This window comes from Glycine soja, chromosome 20, assembly GCF_004193775.1.
Source record: "Glycine soja cultivar W05 chromosome 20, ASM419377v2, whole genome shotgun sequence".
In the NCBI taxonomy this organism is placed as follows: Eukaryota; Viridiplantae; Streptophyta; class Magnoliopsida; order Fabales; family Fabaceae; genus Glycine; species Glycine soja.
Genome location: NC_041021.1, coordinates 2,767,012 through 2,787,028, shown reverse-complemented (window position 1 = coordinate 2,787,028; position 20,017 = coordinate 2,767,012). Strand labels below are relative to the sequence as shown.

Sequence of the window (20,017 nt, the reverse complement as noted above, 5' to 3'; positions counted from 1 at the left end):
TCTAGACATCATTAGGCCTTCATGCATTACCAATTTTTAGGCTTTGTTATCCTTGCCTGCTTTTTCGTTCCTAAGTATTATGATCTAGATCATTTCACAAATTCATATACAAGCATATCACTTATAGTATTTATGACTACTCTAACTCATTTAACAAGTTGAACCAAAGCAAAATAAAACCTAACTTTTGTTGTTATGTGGTTGGACTTTGGCATGAAGAGCTACTCATGCAAACGCTCTTGTTGCCAACGAGTCTAACAATCCTGTCTCTTTGATGCTACTAACTAAATGGCAGAAACAAACAGTTGCAGAGTGAAATAAAACTTACTTTGAAATCTCCATACTTGTTATAGTACAAGCAACAAGCATATAGGGTAGAGATCCCTATAAATAGATCATGGAATTCAAAGCACACTGATCCAATTAAGTGTTCCTAGGCTCAAACTTTCAGACTCATAGATAATTACAATCATGTCTTCTACCACCTTTAAAGTTCTGACACTAATGATATCTGTTTTTGCCATCATGCAAATATCAAGAGCTGGTGACCTAGACATTCTCACTGACTTCATAGTCCCTCCCAACACCATACCTGATGGCAACTTGTTCACCTTCATCGGCTTCCGAGTCATATTTTCACCTAACAACACTGTCTCAGATTTCAAAGTGTTGAAGGCTACCAAGGTAGAATTTTCTGCCCTTGATGTACAAAGTGTCTCATATGCAACCCTTGAATTCCCAAGTGGCAGCATACACCCACCACACACACACTCGCTTTGCAGAGCTACTCTTCACCGTGAGGGTACCCTTCAAGTGGGGTTTGTGGACACAACCAACAAGCTCTTCACTCAGACAGACACTATGAACCAGAGTAAAGTAGATAATATCTAATCCTAATACATCATTAAAATAGCAAACACATAAGAAAGTAACAAACTAAAAATGGAGAGTGCTAAACTTGTTGGCTAGCATGGCAGTATCAGCCTAATAAAAGCCCTTGCCTTTAGCTAAATTACCCGACGGGCCAAAGATCTTTGCAAAATCAATGTCGTGTAATATTTTCACCATTTTCTAAAATTTTTCCTTGTAGAAAGTTGAGTTTCAAGTTCAACTCTCAAATTTACATCTTCATCTCTTTATGCTATTTGTAAGAGATATAATCATGCATTATAATTAACTAATTCAGGCAATCGAGAGGTCTTGGATTTATTACTTCCATCACTTTCATATTTTTGGTTGGAATTTTCATGTCATCGTGGTTAGGAACTTCAGTTCTTACCCTAGGTGAATGGTTCATCAAGAAAAAGCCTCTTGTAAGCTATATATATGCTGCCTCTAAGCAAATAAGTGCAGCAATATCACCAGATATATTTCTTAACATATTCATCTATTTGTTTGTCATTTATATCATGTAATTAGCAAACTCTAATTTTTTTAGTTATTTGACTGATCAAGGCTCCAATGCTTTCAAAGAAGTTGCCATCATAAGGCATCCTCGTGTTGGTGAGTATGCACTTGGGTTCATCACTTCTTCAATGGTTCTAAGGAACAAAGATGAGAAAGAGATTTTTTATGTTTACATTCCCACCAATCACTTGTACCTTTGTGATATTTATCTCATTAGCCCAGAGGATATTCTATTTGAGAAGCGATAGACCTAGCCACACACAACCCAATCAAAAGGGCCATGGATTCAACCATAGTACCCACATCGAAGGAAAACAAACACTTCACAGACAAGGGTTCTTACCTACACAGACACCTTTGATGGAGACACTTGACAGATGAACTGCTCCAACGTTGCTTCGCAGAGCTTCAAGAGAGAGAGGGCCCAGTGAAAACTTGAGTGAGAAAGGGCGGATGGGTTTGAGGGTCACAACTGTAAACACAAAGGCAAACACACTTTTAAGCAAAAATTTCTAGGAGGGACAGAGAAAGTCGAAGAGAAACAGAAAACTAAGGGGGCTTTGAGGGAGTCATTCAATTCTAACCTTTGAGGGAATCCACAACTTGGACAACGATGAATGAAAGCAGAGAAGGCGACTGAGAGGAAGCTAGGTTAGTGAATTCGGGAATAGTGGTGAGAATAAGTAACATTATTCAAAGACGGTCTTATATAAAAATCGTCTTTGTACTAACAATACAACTACATCGGTTTTTCTCAACCCGTCGTTGTACTCCCTGTTCAAAGATGGTTTTTGGTTTTTCGAATAAACATCGTTAAACTCACCATTTGAAGTGGATTATTCAAAAACCGTTATGGTATACATTTGTGAATATTACAACACTGCCATTGCATATCCTTTAATGACGTATTCGAGCAACCGTCGTAGTTAGTGTGTCGTAAATAACCATTATTCTAGTAGTGTATTTAGCTAATCTTGAGGATTGGTGTTCCTACTTTGTTATCGTTCTTATTTTTGGTTTCATCCTGGGTTTATTTTCTTGAATTTTTTTTCCCCTCTAAACTTTGGTGATGAAAAATGATTGTTTATTGAGAAGAAACCATTCCTTGAATAATTACTGATGGTGGTGCTTACACATTCTCCACATTGGATAGCTCCAACGCTGAACCAAGAAAGTGTTCGATTCTTAAAGCTAAGAACGTTGTCTAACTCAATCATGTTGGAGTTTCTCTGAAGACTACAAATTTTATATCCTTATTAGGGACAACTCTTTTAAGTCATTTATTTTAATCTTTGTCACAAAGATAGGAAAGGAACTCGTACGACAATCTCAATCTAAAAAAAAAAAAAACTCCTAGACTATTTTTTTTATCAAAGGGGTAATTTTATTTCAAACTTACTAAAATTATGTAGAATTAGAATTAATTCTCAAAATATAAGTCGTTACTTATATTTTGATGTCATAAGTAAGTTATATTTAAAATTCATCATTTTTCTTCAAGAGTGTGACTTTTTATTTTAAATATAAATAAGCATAGGAAAATAGAAAAATTAAAAAATAAATGAAGTTATTGATAAGATCAACAACTTTACTTTTACGTGCATTTTAAATAATAAAATAAAAAAATTGGAACTGTCATCTACTATTTTTTTTTTATATAAAAAATATGCCTTAAAAGTCATATAGAGAATGTATAATTTATAATTACTTTTGTTTATTAATTTAATACCAAGGTCGTAACTTTTGCTGTTACGACTATAATGATTTTGATATTAAATTTGTAGAAAAATTAATTATAAATCATACATGACTTATATGAGTTCAATTTTTTTAAAAACTAATTAAAGCCATAACAAGTTTTGTATATGTATCTTCATCCTATCAACCACTTTATTTTTTTTTAATAGTTCTTTCTCTTTTAATACTTATTTTATATTTAAAATAATAAATTGTTACTTATATTATTTCATTTTAAATTTCTAAGAATAATTTAAATTCTACACCAATTTTAATAATTTGAAATAAAATTACCCATCCTACATAATCTATATATATTGTGGATGTCAAAATTTCGTAGTATTGGGAGGAGTGCAGCTTATAGACTTGTTGGACAACTTCACTTAAGGCCAATTGGTTTTAAGATGAAATCTACGTGGTATCAGACTTTTCTTAGCTTAACAGCACCTCGATCCTCCCTCGAATCAGCCGCCATGGCCACCACTAACCCCACCTCTTCCAAATCATCTCTCCTCCTTAATGCTTCCATCACTTTTAAATTGTCTCGTGCTAATTACCGGGCTTGGAAACGTCAAGTCACCACCCTCCTCTCTGGTATCAGAGCAGACCCTGGGACCTCACATTCGCTTCCGCTGCGACGAGCACCCACCATTTGTGGTTCACGTACCAAGCCCAATAAGTGCTGGGTGTGAAGGGGGTGTATTGGAAAGAGTACAGCTTATATATCTGTTGAGCAACTTCACTTAAGGTCAATTGGTTTTAAGATGAAATCTAACACGTAGGGACATATTTCCTGACGTAAGGTATTTTATTTGAAGTCCATATATTATTTATTTTCAGTTTTAGCTTAAATACTAGCCAATTTTAAGACTGGACCAATGATTGTTATGCATTTTTCAACCGTGGATAGGCTTAGGCTGCGTATGCATGGTTTAGAACGATGTGTAGGTTTAGTTCATGCCAAGATTTGAGTCTTAAAAAGTGTATAGGTTAGCCGTAGGTACTCTGTGTTTTGGGTGTAATTTTTTATTTATTTATTTAATATAAGTAAAGATAACATTATGAAGGGAGTACAAGGGAAGGGATACTCTATTTCTCTATCTATTTACAAAGAAAGGTCAATAAAACTTTTACAATTGAGGAATACAAGTCGGGATAAAAATAGGTTGAATTGATCTAAGTTTTTTTAGACTTAATCTCTCTAGGTTTAGGTTAAAAGTACATTGCACTTGTCAAATATATTTTAAATGGTCTAAATTTGACTTACATAAAAGTTTGATCTACCCTATAAACTTATTTAAGGATTTAATTTATGATAATTAAATACCAAAATAAGATAAAAATATGTATGTCAATTTTTATAAGAATCAAATTTAACTTATTTATATGATATAAACATATTTTAAAGATTTATATAAAATTGAGGGTAACTTATTTAAAAATATATTTTACAATAAGATATTTAAATAAAACATAATTTTTAATTACTTTATTTTTCTATTCGTTGCTTGGTTAATTTCGTTTGAGCAATGAAACAACTTTGGTGCCATTTTATGCATACAATATATGGGATAATATCGGTAAGGAAACTAAAATTAGGCATATTTATTTGTTCCGATAGAATTTCCTTCATCTAAAAAATCATCATTTGATGAATGAAAAAAAAAAAAAAAAGAAATCCTTATCTGAATAAGTTAATTAAGTTACTCTTGTTACAAATATTGAACTTAATTTGTTGTAAAACTGAATAATTTATGATATTCAAAGCAGGAGCTATCCACAGTAAATTTAAGTATATATATTTAACTACTTTAATAATAATGGTATATTTAACTATATCAAGCACCCTTTAAGAAAATTTTTTATTTTTATATCAGTCTTAATTATATCAAGGACCCTAAAAAAAACTGTGATATCAGTACCCTCCTTGTTCGTTAAATTCCGTAATGCCTATCATACAGCTATTAAATTAAATTTCCGAGAGAGAGGGAAAAAAAATTAATTCTATCATACAACAATGAAAGATTATATTATAATTATAATTATATTATAAATAAAATGATATGCCTAAGCCACCACCTTACGAAGAGAGTTTTTCTCTTCTGATATATATATATATATATATATATATATATATATATATATATATATATATCAGGGTGGAGCTAGGATTTTTATGTAAGGGGTTAATATAAAAAAATTATGACTTATAAAAGAACATTTAAAATTTTACATCCATGATAATTATATAATTTTAAAGATATAACTAAATGTTTTTTAGGAGAAAAATGAATATATAATTATGTTAAGCATGAGAGAAATACTAATGATCAAGTGTAATTAACACATAAGAGCCAAAAGAAGAAAAAACTAAAAAAGAAAGAAAGATAATTGAGTCACATGAAAAATACGTAAAAATACTTGGGTAAATGAATCACAGATGATAAATATTTAGATAAATTATCAAAATATAAATGTATCATTAAAAAAAATAGAGACTATAAATTAGAAATGAAGAGAATATTGAATTTTAGATAAAGTGTTTTAATAAAAAAAAATATGGAAGAGAACTTAGAAAAGTAAAATAGTTTTATATATGATATGAGAGTTTTTTTTAACAGCAATGAAAGATTATGTTATAATTATAATTATATTATAAATAATTTTGTTTCAGCAATGAAACAATTTTGGTGTCATTTTATGCATACAATATATGGGATAAAATCGGTAAGGAAACCAAATTCAGAAGTTAATGTTTAAAACCATAATACAATATTGCTTTAAAATGTTGTCAAGAACGGAGCCAGAAATTCAGTTGGAGAGAGGCTAAGAAATAAAACAAATAATTTAATAAAAATGATATTATATATATTTAATATTTTTATAAATAAAAATGTGTATATCTATATTGTGTAAAAAATAATATTATATGAGAAAAGAAATAATTATATGGTAATATTTTTCAGTTATAAGTAGACACCTCAACATCACAAACAATTTATTAATATGCATAATTTCTCAGCTTTATAAGAATGAAAAAAATAATATTATATGAAAAAAACAAATAACTAGATGATAACTTTTTGACTTGTAATTATATATAAACATCTCAACATTACAAATTTTAACACTTCATTAATGCTTATAATTTCTCTTTTCTTATTATATCATATTACATATCATACCTATGCCGGTCTCTCTTTCTCTCCTTTTGTATATTTTTTTTAATATTTTTAACAAATTTTAAGAGACCATAAACTATTTTTATAGTAATTTAAATAATCTTTTCTTTTTAAAAATAGGGGCGGATATTTTATCAAGTAACAACTTTTGTTATTGTGAAAAAATGATCACATTAAACATAGAATTTTAAATATATATATATATATATATATATAGTAATGGAAACAAAATTTAAACTTAAAATATTGGAATATGCATGCCTTTTGTAATTTGTAGTGTAAAAACTATCAACAAACTTCCAGACTTATAAATATTCCCCATGTGATAGAGTTTTCACTTACTATATAATATTTTTTAATTCTTGTTATATTATGCAAAAATTAATTTATTTCTATTCTTATTAACTTTTAAATTGAATAATATCTGAATAATAATTAAACAATACTTTTAAAAATATTTATTCTACTATATATAACAAAATTTAAAATGCTAAATTTTTCAATAGTAGCCAAACGACATTTTAAAATTTATGATTTTTGTAAAGAATATACATCTTTTAGTGGGAAAGCTCAAAATTAAACCGAAGCTAAAAAAAATAAAGAATTTCGTATAACTTAATTTCTGATAATGGATTAAAAGATATGAATATACTTAAGTTATATGACAATTTTATTATATTTTAGTTTTAACTGAATGGTGTCAAATTAAAAAAAAAAAAACTTAGTTTCTTAAATATGGAACTTTATAATATGTAATTTTTAGTATTTTAATTCATAAGTGTGAATAATGAAACGGGAATGGAAGTTGTAAATTTAGTTTCCCGTTGAGTTGTTTGCGGATTAAATTTGATTGATTTTGAACATAAAAATAATTTGATGTAATCATTTTAATTTTGTTGATTTATCATCCAATTAAATTTTAAATTTTAATTTGATATCATTGGATCTAATTTAAAGCAGTTTAAATTGGATCAAATTGGATCAGTTTTTTATTTTATTCTTATTTTTATTTTTTATTTAAAATATTAAATAAAAAAAAATATATAATAAAAATAATTTAAAATAATAAATATTTCATTTATATTATCACTATATAACTAATAATAATATATTTACACATCTTAAATAAGATATGTATAATAAAAGTAATTTAAAATAATAAATATTTCATTTATATTGTCACTATATAACTAATAATAATAGTATATTTACACATCTTAAATAAATAGTAAAAAAATTCTTTAGCTAAACCTATTTTTCATAAATAGGTATAAGTTATATATGTGGTAGTTTTAAAAATATGTAAAAAATAAAAATATGAATGATATTATAAATTTATGAATAAAAAAAATATACATGCGCTGCAAGTTCACTTTGGGTTAGGTTGAATTATTTTTTAAATTCAAATTTAAAATCCAATCCAATTAAATAAAAAATGATTTTTTTAAAAAAAAATTATCTTTTCAATTTTTAGTTTATTTGGTTATCGGTTTTTTGTTCATATTGGATAAAATTGGTTTATGAATTGGGTTAGGTTGAATTCTAGCTTGTTATTTTTCTTCCCAGCCCAAACTCCCAAAAACATTGTCCAAAGAAAAATTCTAAACCGTAGAAGAGGAAACAGAAAGTAGGTCAAAGAGCGAACGATGAAGTGCGTAACGTGTTAGCGACATGCAAGGCGCACCAAAGAAGGATATTATTGGTTGAGAGACAACTTCGTTAAAAAACGATCGAAGAATGATCGAATTCATGGAATTCGTTGGCACAATGGGGTATAAAAGGTGAAGGTCCAGGGTCCAGAAAAAAAAGAAGCTAGAAGAAGAATAATTATCTTCTTCAAAATAAAATTAAAAAAAAAATAAAAAAAGGAAGCAGATAGGAAAGGGTTGAATCCAAAAAAAAAAAAATGGCATTTCTTGACGTACGGAAAAAAATAATGGGTAGGGTTTGGACTTGGACGATGGCACTGATGCTTTGCCTGATGGCAGCATCGGTTAGGAGCGAGGACCCTTATATTTACTACACATGGAAAGTGACATATGGTACCATTGCCCCTATGGGTGTTCCCCAGCAGGGTATCCTCATCAATGGCCATTTCCCCGGCCCTGAAATCAACTCCACCAGCAACAACAATGTTGTCATCAATGTCTTCAACAACCTCGACGAGCCCCTCTTGTTCACATGGCATGGTGTCCAACACAGGAAGAACTCCTGGCAAGATGGTACATTGGGTGTCCAGTGCCCCATTGCCCCAGGAACCAATTATACCTATCACTTTCAGGTGGTATATATATTTTTGTATGATTATATTTTAATAGATATACTCTATTCGTCTTATTTTTGTTTTTGTTTTTGGGTCTCCCTTTTAGGTTAAGGATCAAATTGGAACTTACTTCTACTACCCGACCACCGGCTTGCAACGCGCAATCGGTGGATTCGGGGGTTTGAGGATCTTCAGTCGTCTGTTGATTCCAGTGCCCTATGCCGATCCCGCCGATGAGTATTGGGTGCTCATCGGCGACTGGTTCGGCAAGAGCCACACTGCCTTGAAACAGAAGTTGGATAGCGGGCGCAGCATCGGCAGGCCCGTTGGGGTCCACATTAACGGCAAGAATGGTGGGCTTGAGCCCCTTTACACCATGGAGCCCGGGAAGACTTACAAGTACAGAATCTGCAATGTTGGGCTCAAAGACTCCCTCAACTTCAGGATCCAAGGCCACCCCTTGAAGCTCGTTGAGACCGAAGGGTCCCACGTGGTTCAAAACAACTACGACTCCCTCGACGTCCACGTCGGACAGTGCTACACTGTCCTCGTGACCGCCGACCAGGAGCCCAAGGACTACTTCATGGTCGCCTCCACGCGCTTCACGAAGAAGGTTCTCACCGCCACGCGCGTGATTCGTTACTCGAATGGCGTGGGGCCCGCATCCGGCGGGCTTCCACCCGCACCCCAAGGCTGGGCTTGGTCTATTAACCAATTCCGCTCCTTCCGTTGGAACCTAACCGCTAGTGCTGCCAGGCCCAACCCTCAGGGCTCATACCACTACGGTCAAATTAACATCACCCGCACCATCAAGTTGGTCAACACCGTTAGCAGGGCCAACGGCAAGCTCCGTTATGGACTCAATGGCGTCTCCCACGTCGACACCCAAACACCTCTCAAGCTTGCCGAGTACTATGGCGTCGCCGATAAGGTCTTCAAGTACAATCTCATCTCCGACTCCCCCGACACCGCCTTCCCTGACCTCACCGTCGCTCCCAACGTCATCAACGCCACCTTCCGTGACTTCATCGAAGTCATCTTCGAGAACCCTGGCAAGGTCATTCAGTCCTACAACCTTGACGGCTATTCTTTCTTCGCTCTCGCGTAAGTCTTTCAAAACCCTAAACCTTAATCCTTAAGTATTGATATTGATGTTGAGTATTTTTGTATTGGGATCAAACCTTATTCGCATGGCCTAATGGTAAAACAAGACATTTAGCATGCGGACTGAGGATCCCAATAATTATTATTGTATTGTATCGATGTGTTGATATTGTTTGGTTGTTGAAATGAATGAATTTTGTAGGGTTGAGCCAGGGAAGTGGACCCCAGAGAAGAGGAAGAACTACAACCTTCTTGATGCTATAAGCAGGCACACCATTCAAGTGTTCCCTAACTCTTGGGCAGCAATCATGTTAACCTTTGACAACGCTGGAATGTGGAACTTGAGGTCGGAGATGGCAGAGAATCGTTACCTGGGACAACAGTTGTATGTGAGTGTCTTGTCTCCAAACAGGTCTCTAAGGGATGAGTACAACCTCCCAGAGACCCAGCTTCTATGCGGAATTGTCAAGGATATGCCTAAGCCACCACCTTACTCCAGTTAAGAAAGTTTTTCTCTTCTGAGATGTATATATATACACCACCAGTAAGGGCGGAGCTAGAATTTCTATGTAAGGGGGCTAATATAAAAAAAATTAATTAATACTTGTATAAATGTATCATGAATTTTAACTTTTAGATAAAATGTTTTAATAAAAAAAATTTAATTATTCATTTTGGTCCTTATAATTTTTTTTTTTATATATGATCAGAATTTTTTTTAAAAAAATTATATTATAATTATAATTATATTATAAATAAAAGGATTAAAATTTCTGAGAAGGTGTGACCAAATTATCAACCACAGAAAATTATACCAAGAAATTACACAAACACAACCTATAAATATAACATGACAACTTCACACAACACATAAAACTCAGTCTCTATCAAAAAACATCCAGACTCATTGAACCCATTACAAAACAAAACCGCAACATATTAATACTAGCTAAACCAAACTAAGAGAAAGTATGACAAATTCCCTGTATAGTGTGTCCAATAAGAAATAACCGAGTATACTGCTGCTATGAACCTCTCCTACAGCGTGTTATAACATCATCTAATATTTGTTCATATACAATATCTCCTAATATTATAAGAGTTTAAAAATCTTGAAAGAACAGACCATGGACCCCGTAGGCCCCTCTGTGCCTCCGCCTGTGCCAGCTCCAAAGTGTTCATCATCATGAGATTGAGACCAAGAGTTAATTAATTAATTAACTCTAGTTAATTTTCTCATGTGTCTTGATGCGTGGTCACTGATGCAATTGTTTCCTTCCTAATTTTCCAAATATCTTCTTCTTGTTCATTTTTCTACTTACTTTTGACGTGAGAAAATAATAATAACTTCTGCTATCTTCTATTTCAAAGTGACAGAAAATAAATTTAACTCCAGGTTAAGCACTTACGGCCCTTATTATCTAATTGCAATTAACAAGAAGAAACCTAAAAAAGGATATCGGTATGGTAAAGTCAAACGTTTTTTTTTTTTTGATAAAAAAAAAATCAAAGGTTATTATTCTATTGCTCGAGCTCTTTAATTAATTTAAGATATTGAATAAAATAGATCAAGAGTGTAAATATTAAATGAATAAAATATATGACATGAAAATGTAAAACAAAATATATGTTTAACCGAAGATATTAATCATTAGACTATCTGAACTTCGTGTCATCACATCTCTATCTTATCTAGCTATCGCTTATTTTTTTCTTTATATTTTAAATTCTGTATTAGCTAGGAATCGAACAAAACAAAAAACTAAACATAATGCATATCATCTTCAACAAACTGTAAAATAGTTAAAGCCACTAGAAAAATATTTTCAACATTTGTTTTTAGTATATTTCATGACAGTTCTCAAACTGTCTTTGAAATTGCCTTCGTGAATAATATTTACTGTTCACAATAGTTTTTTAACAATCTTCGTATGTTGCTTACTACATCGATTTCCTTAGAAACTGTCTTAAATTTTTTTATTTATTGTTTAAAAATGTTGGTATTCTAAGACGGTTTTAAGAAAAAATCGTCTTAGAATATCATGTTTCTAAGACGATTTTTACTAAAAATCATCTTTATTTTCTTTTTAAATGTTTATTTTGTTTTATATAAAACGAAACCTGATTCATTCAACTGATTGAAACTCAGGTCACTAGAATATACACAAACAGAAATTAGTACAAACAATATCAAATAGTCTTGGACGATCTTTTAAACATGTACATGACATCTAACTCGTCATTTTGTCAGGTGCAGGCGCTTGTCTTCATATGGAATCCAAAATAGTTAATTCATAAACTAAGCTAACTAAACTTACAGATAAGTAAGGTGTGATATCCTGCTGAAATTAGGAATTGGTCCTTGCAAGTTGTGGTTCCGATCCTAAGGCTCCTGATTAAACCAAGAATCCAATAACAACATATAGACCATCAACCTTTAGTTTGGTATCCTCCAAATAAACAAAAAAGGAAAATATAAGCAGTGATACTTTCGTATCCTCCAAAATCCAAATAAAGAAAAAGGAAAATAGAGGAAATAAAAAAAAAATTGAAGTAATTTGGCCATCAGGAAAATGCAACAATAACAACTTTGTTAACATCTTTATGCATGTCATTGTTTTCATTTATGTTTCACAAAGTGGTCAATTGTCTAAATATCATTTCTGAGAAACAATATTTAGTTTTACAAAGTGATGAACTGTAAATATCATTGCACTGACACAATCATTAGGTGACAGTTTCTGAATTTTCAGATCCAACATTAACATCCCTAAAGCGTTATCATATTCATATTATTCAAAGTATGTCACATGCAACAATTAAAAGGAAGGAGTAAATCATAAAATAAAAAATAAACAAGAGAAGTAACAATAGAGCATTGTTGGATTGAGTGGCCTCAGAATAATTAAGAAGGGGGTTGAATTAATTATTCTTAAACCTTTACTAATTAAAAATTTACTCTTCTAAGGCTTTTACTATGTTGTTAAGAGAATGATGAGTAGAAGAGAAACTTAACCAAAAGTAAAAGCGGAAATTAAAATACACAGCGGAAAGTAAAAGAGTAGGGAAGAAGGAGACAAACACACAAGAGTTTTTATACTGGTTCGGCAGCAACCCGTGCCTACATCCAGTCCCCAAGCGACCTGCGGTTCTTGAAATTTCTTTCAACCATGTAAAAATCCTTTTACAAGCAAAGATCCACAAGGGATGTATCCTCCCTTGTTCTCTTTGAACCTAGTGGATGTACCCTCCACTAGAACTGATCCACAAGAGATGTACCCTCTCTTATTCTCAGTCAAACCCAAGTAGATGTACCCTCTACTTGTACCACAAAGAATGTACCCTCCAATGTGTTAAGACAAAGATCTGAGGCGGTTAAACCTTTGATACTTTGTGAATGGGGATACAAAAGAATTCTTAGGCGGTTAGTCCTTTGAATACTTTTGTATAAGGGAAAGGGAAGAATCAAAAGAATTCTCAGACTGTGTCGTTTTGAATTCTTTGACAAGGGAGAAGGGAGACACAAGAATTCAGGCAGTTAGTCCTTCGTTCTTTTGGAAAAGGGAGAAGAGAGACAGAAAAAGAATTTAGGCGGTTAGTCCTTGGCGAATTCTTTTTGGCAAAGGGAGAAGAGATGAAAAGAATGAATAGCACAAGTTTTCAAGGTTAAGAAAACCAGAAAACTTTGGAAAGCTTTTGGCACAAAGAAGAAGAAGAAGTTCAAAGAGATTCAAGGCTTGTAAAGGATTGTATAAGATTGATTGGAAAAGTATTAGAAAGATTGATTGAATGAATGATTAAAAATACAAAACAAAGCCTTGCTTTTATAAACTCTTCATGTCTGGTCAAGAGGACCATTTAGAAGAGTTATAACTTTTAGAAAAACTTAAAACCAATTTGAAAAAGTCAAAAACCTTTTGAAGAGTTGCATCTTTTGATTTATTCAGAAACAATCACTGGTAATTGATTACCAAATCAATGTAATCGATTACACAAGGCTTTTATGTGAAAAGATGTGACTCTTCACATTTTAATTTGAATTTCAACGTTCAAAGGCACTGGTAATCGATTACCAAAACATTGTAATCGATTACAACTTTTTGAAATTAATTGGAACGTTGTCAATTCAGTTTGAAAAACTTTTTCCAATCCATTTTGCTACTGATAATCGATTACAATAATCTGGTAATCGATTATCAGAGAGTAAAAACTCTTTGGTAAACATGTTTTGAGAAAAATCCATGTGCTACTCAATTTGTGAGAAAACCTTCTCATACTTATCTTGATTAAGCCTTCTCTTGATTCTTGAATCTTGATCTCTTGAATCTTGATTCTTGAAATCTTGATCTCTTGAATCTTGATTCTTGATTCTTGAAATCAACATTCCTCTTGAATCTTGAAGTGTTCTTGATTCTATCTTGAATATCTTGAACTCATTCTTTGATTGACCTTTGAGCTTTTTGTCTTCACCTTTGTCATCATCTTTTGTTATCATATTTGTTATCATCAAAACATCTTTGAATCACTCTTGATTCACCATGAAGCTTTGCTTCTACAATCCCCCCCCCCTTTTTAATGATGACAACTTCTGAAATCAAGAAACACACACACACACACACTTTTTCCTAGTCGATCACTCACATAAATTCTCCTCCTTTGTTTTTGAATTTATGCTTTTCTTAAAATTAAGTAGATTACTCATGTGAGTTCTTGATTTAATCCCTATTTCTCTCCCCCTTTGGCATCAACAAAAATCCAAAGTGCATATCAAATTTGAAGTATTCAAATATAACTAAACATCCATACAACATTCATGGAAAAAACTATCAACCAAATCATGAAGCAAGAACCATGAAGCAATAATCATGAATAGATTAACTATAAAACCCACATACTCAAATAACTTACTTAATATTTGTTTAAACATACCATGCAAATAAGGAAATAGTAAATTGTTCAAATACCATAATAATATAGCCAAAATACAAGGCTGAAAATCAAAGTACTAATAATATAGAAATCTAAGATGATGGTGGCGGCGGTGGTGGAAGATCGAAGCTTGAACGAATGTAAGACACATCTTCTTCAACCTTTGTGATTCTTGACTCCATTTCATTGAAGTGCATATCCACTTGTAATTCCAAAGTGTCAAACCTTTCACCAACAAAGGTTTGAAGACCATCAAACCTGTCCATTATCTTTGAAAGGAGAGATGAATCCTTTCCATCATGTCCTTCTTCACCAACATGTTGAGCACCTTTCTTCACCCAAGAGCCATCATGCTCCTTTTGATAACCAAAAGATGCTATGACTGAAGCGCCTATAAGGAAATATCTCTTGATTGGAACATAAGGTTCAGAATCAAGAGGTATGTTGAAGTGTTGAAGGAAAAGGGTAACAAGATGAGGGTAAGGCAATGGAGCATTCAATCGCAATGCCTTATGCATGCGATATCTAACAAGATGTGCCCAATCAATTTGTAAACCTTTATGAAAGGCCCACATGACAATGAGATCTTCTTCAGAAACCTGAGCAAGGTTTGAAGATCTCGGAAGCAACATGCGAACAATAAGGTAATGGAGGATGCGACTTTCAAAAGCCAGTGAACCGGCAAGAAGCCTTCCGACCATATCCGTTTGGTTGGTACAAACCAACCGGCGGGCATCATGTACAGAGAAATCAAACTTCCAATCGTCAATCAGTGCACCTTCAAATGGTACACCTTCGCTTGGCAATTGGGTTAAATCATAGAATAGGGGCTGGTCAATGACCATCTTAATCCCATAAACTTCAGAAATTAGGGTACCTTCATGGATTTCTAAATTAGAATAAAAGGCTTTGGCTAGTTCAGAATAAACAGGTAATTTCAGAGACATGAATGGAATAAGATTGTAGTTTTCAAATGCTTGAAAGCATTCAAAACTCTCATTTGAGAAGAAATCCATATCTATGAATTTTGGGTCTATAATGGAACGAGAGGAAAAGAGGTTTGTGTACCGTATACACTGTTCCTCTGATGAAAACAATGGTCCAGAGGGAATGGATGAAGGAATTGGCGTTTCCTATGACCCGGAATGTCGTTGACTCCGACTCGAAGTGCCCTTTCGCTTCTTCAAAGGTTCAGCCATTTGAAGAGATTTTTTGAGATTTCAATCGGTTCAAATGAAAGAGAGTGGAAAAAGAAGAAGTTTGGGCTTTGTGGGGAGTGGTTTGGACAAGAATTGAGTGAGATATGGCCGGAAGAAAATTTGGGGGCGAGGGTTTTCGAGAGAGAGAAGAGTTGCAGGTTTCAGAATTTGAAATTTGAATATATAGGTGCAGGGACGCGTTGTAATCGATTACACAAATATGATAATCAATTACCAGAGAGCAACATTGCCAGAAATAACTGTTTGTAATCGATTACACTATTATGGTAATCGATTACCAATGGTTATTCTAGCCAGAAAACAAAAACCAAAAGGCTTTCTAGGAGAAAAGAAATTTTGAGTGATTATCAAAAACACTTTTTAAAGAAAAAATACTTTATGAATAATTCTCGATCATGTAATTCTCATATCATATCATGCAAAAACATTAAAACATGTAGATAATTAATTATATCAAAAACAATCAAAACACAAGTATGAAGAATATTGATTTTATTTAAATATATGAATAAATATTTCATGCAAATAAGATGAAATCAATCAAGAACACATACTCATGATTTCAAACAATAAAAAACAAACAAATAAATAATTGTTAGTCATGATACTCAAATTGTTTGAATAAAAATTTCAATTAAAGAGAAATTTTAATAAGAGAATGGTTTTGATATTACCTTTTTCAAGATTAAAGTGTCTAGATCTTCAGAGATGAGGATCATACTTTTTCTCCTTGTTTTTCATTCTTGAGAGATGTTCTCATCACTTTCATAATCTTTGGTTAGAAGATTAATCTCCTTTTCTGAACCATCGGATGAATCATTGTCATCCCATGCAATGTAGGCTTTCTTAGTTCTTCTTTCATCAAATCTTTTCTTTTCACTTTTCTCCGACCATTCTTCATTTGAAGGGCAATTGGCCTTGATGTGACCAATTTGGTTGCATTTGTAAAACCTAAGGACTTGTGAATCATCTTGTGATTTTCTTCCATTATTGAAATTCTGACGCCTGTCAATTCTTCTTTTCTTGATGAATTTCTGAAATTTCTTAACAAAGAAAGAAAAATCTTCTTCATCATCTGAATCTTCTTCTTCGTTTTCTTCTTGTATTGATGATGAGGCTTTAAGGACTATACTTATCTTCTTTTAGTCATTTTCTACATTCTGATTAAGGCGTTGAAGTTCTATCTCGTGTTCCTGCAATTTACCAAATAAAGTGGCAAGAGACATGGAAGAGAGGTCTTTACTTTCAGAAATAGTAGTTACCTTGGGCTGCCATTCCCTACTTAAACATCTTAAAACTTTATTAATCAAATCTTCATTAGGAAAGATTTTGATCTCTTGAATCTTGATTCTTGAAATCTTGATCTCTTGAATCTTGAATCTTGATTCTTGAAATCAACTTTCCTCTTGAATCTTGAAGTGTTCTTGATTCTATCTTGAATATCTTGAACTCATTCTTTGATTGACCTTTGAGCTTTTTGTCTTCACCTTTGTCATCATCTTTTGTTATCATATTTGTTATCATCAAAACATCTTTGAATCACTCTTGATTCACCATGAAGCTTTGCTTCTATAATGTCAAAATTACAGAACCTACTATATCTTTGAAGTTAAAGACAGTTTCAGAAAAACCATTGTTAACACCCTGGTTTCAAAGAAACACCAAGTTGTGTTCAAATTTGAACATACCGCATAAAGATTTAAAGATTATAAACTTCCCACCAACCATCCTAAAAATCATCAAATTTTTTGTTGAATGAAACAACTATAACAAGATATAGCGAAAGGCTGAGAAGATCTACAATGTTTTTTTTGTTAGTCTCTTTACTAATGTCTCCCAACTATATCAAACTATTAATTCAATTTTTTGAATCATAATAATCAAGCTCATAGAACAAAAACCTTCATGTAACAAAACAACCAATAGATCCCTCATCAACCTCCAAGCTTTTCTTGTAAGCACCATTACTATCACCATCGAACTAACATCACCAATCACAAGCCTTTGTCAAACCTGGAGAATACCAACTTGCAACCGGAAAAATTAAAAATAAAACAAATAACCCATGCAAAGAAAAGGAGAAAAAGGAAAAATCAAAAAAGAAAAAGAGAAGTTTTTCTATCACAAATAATTGTGTGTCGTTGACGGTGGTGACGTTTCAATTTTTTTCTTTGTAGTACCACAAATCTAGAAACAAAAAGAACAAAGGCCACATATCTGGAAGCAAACATGGCGCGACTTTGAAGATAGAAAGATGCGACCATGGACTCCGTTGTTGGTGGCGGTGAGCGGGAGCAAGCGAAAAAGATAGAGAGCGTCGTGACAAGAAATAGAGAGAGCAACACAGACTTGGTTTGTGTGATCTAAAATGGCTTAGCCGTGACAGTGGTGACGGTGGTGATAATCCAATTTAATTAGGGTTTTTTTAGAAAGAACAGTTTAAGGTAGGGTTAAAATGGTCTACTCACATAATTTTATTTTGATATATTTTTTAAGTCAAATACTTCATTTTAATATTTTTTAACTCAATTACTATTTTATAATATGAATCATCCAATTATTTAATAATATCTAATGATGATGAATGAGGGTAAGATTGGTATATAATTATTTAAAAACATTATTTTACTATTGAAAACACTGGTTCACCGGTGAACCACTTATTCTAATGGTTCATTGTAGAATTTACCTTGGTTCAATCGTAAAATTGGTTAGTATTTGGGCTATGTCAAACTCAATAATATCTTGATTAAAAAAATATGCACTACGAATTTTGACATCCAATTATTTTTAATTTTATAATATAGATTAGAACTTATCGTTTTTAGTCCTTAAATTTTTTAGAATTTTTGTTTTAAACGCTAAACTATTTTTATTTATTTTAGTCCCTTAATTTTTTTTATCCTTACTTTTTTTTATCCATTCTTTTTACCCCTGCTAAAAAGATTAAAAGTAAGGGAAAAATAGAGTTCACTTTATTAAGTCTGCACTCTTTAAAGAAACTCCAACATGATCAAGTTAGATGTTCTTTTCTATAAGAATTGAACTCTTTCTTGGTTCACCTTGGAGCTGTCTAATGTGGGAATTAGGTTTAAGTACCATTTCTATTTAAGGAACTATTCTTTCTCAAGAAAGTCAAATGAAGGAAGAGAGATTGATGTTGTTGAGTGATTGAGATAGGCTGAAAGTTTGGGGATGTTGTGTTATAAAGAAAGAAGTGAACGAAGGTTGTCAATGATTGAAAGAAGAAAAGGGAAAGGTAAATGAAAGGTGTTATTTGTCTTTTTAGTTTAGGACATTACTTCGTTGGGCAATTTATAATTAAAACTTGCAGTGTTTACAATAAAGAGAAGGAAATTTGGAAAGTTGTTGGAGCTTAATTTCAACAAAAGCTTGACTACAAGCATGGAACTTTGGAGACAATTGAAGAAAAGAAAAACTAGAAAGTCCACACCCACGGGTAGGTGAGCATAGGGGCACAAAAAAAAATGTTGTTATAGAGTGCCACTACCAAGTTATAGGAATCCTCACAGCCATGGTGCGATCCCAATCACTTTTGCATTTTTTTCTTATTCGGTTTAGTTGGGCTTAGACATATTTTGTATCTTAAATATAAATAAACATTTTAGGGGTGGAAACCAACTTCCGAAGAGTTATTCTTCCTGTACCGAAAGAATTTCTTCTACACCCAGCAATTAAAGTGAATTGACAAAATTACCCTTCGTTTAAAATTGAAATACAACATCCCCTCCCTACACCCATTTCCTACTTGGCATTTCAATTTTCGTCCTTCCTGTTGTGCTGCCCTAAGTTTCTCCACTCTATTCATACCTCCGTTCATCTTCACCATTCTTGTTGGTGGTGTCGTCTTCGCCATCGGCATGAGTACCCATACCTCCCCATAAATTTTAATTTTTAATATGTTAAGCTCATATGAATTGACAATCTGTATGGATTATACAAATTGGGAATCCCTATCACTATACGGTAATCCGTATGGAGCATACAGATTGTCAATTAGTATGGATCATACAGATTACCAATCTGTATGGATTATGTAGATTCCCAATCCGCATTTTTGTTTATTTTTATTCATTTCATTATTTAATAAATTATTAATTTAATTAATTTTTTCATTTAAAAATTAATTTTTAATTTTTGTTGTTATTTAATTA

General features: G+C 32.4%; 1 protein-coding gene across 1 annotated transcript; it reads left to right on the top strand.

The window, feature by feature from the left end:
• Positions 1-8,091: 8,091 nt before the first annotated feature.
• Positions 8,092-10,317, top strand: LOC114403052 (L-ascorbate oxidase homolog). The gene is made up of 3 exons (XM_028365765.1): positions 8,092-8,607; positions 8,696-9,693; positions 9,896-10,317. The coding sequence occupies exons 1-3, from the start codon at positions 8,233-8,235 to the stop codon at positions 10,194-10,196; spliced, it is 1,674 nt and encodes a 557-aa protein (XP_028221566.1). The 5' UTR covers positions 8,092-8,232; the 3' UTR covers positions 10,197-10,317.
• Positions 10,318-20,017: the final 9,700 nt, after the last annotated feature.

What these genes read in the sequence shown, in the direction of transcription:
- LOC114403052 (XM_028365765.1), top strand. Translation starts at nt 8,233, where the DNA reads ATGGCATTTCTTGACGTACGGAAAAAAATAATGGGTAGGGTTTGGACT. An exon ending in ATTATACCTATCACTTTCAG is followed by an intron (nt 8,608 to 8,695) that starts GTGGTATATATA and finishes TCTCCCTTTTAG; the next exon opens with GTTAAGGATCAAATTGGAAC. An exon ending in TATTCTTTCTTCGCTCTCGC is followed by an intron (nt 9,694 to 9,895) that starts GTAAGTCTTTCA and finishes TGAATTTTGTAG; the next exon opens with GGTTGAGCCAGGGAAGTGGA.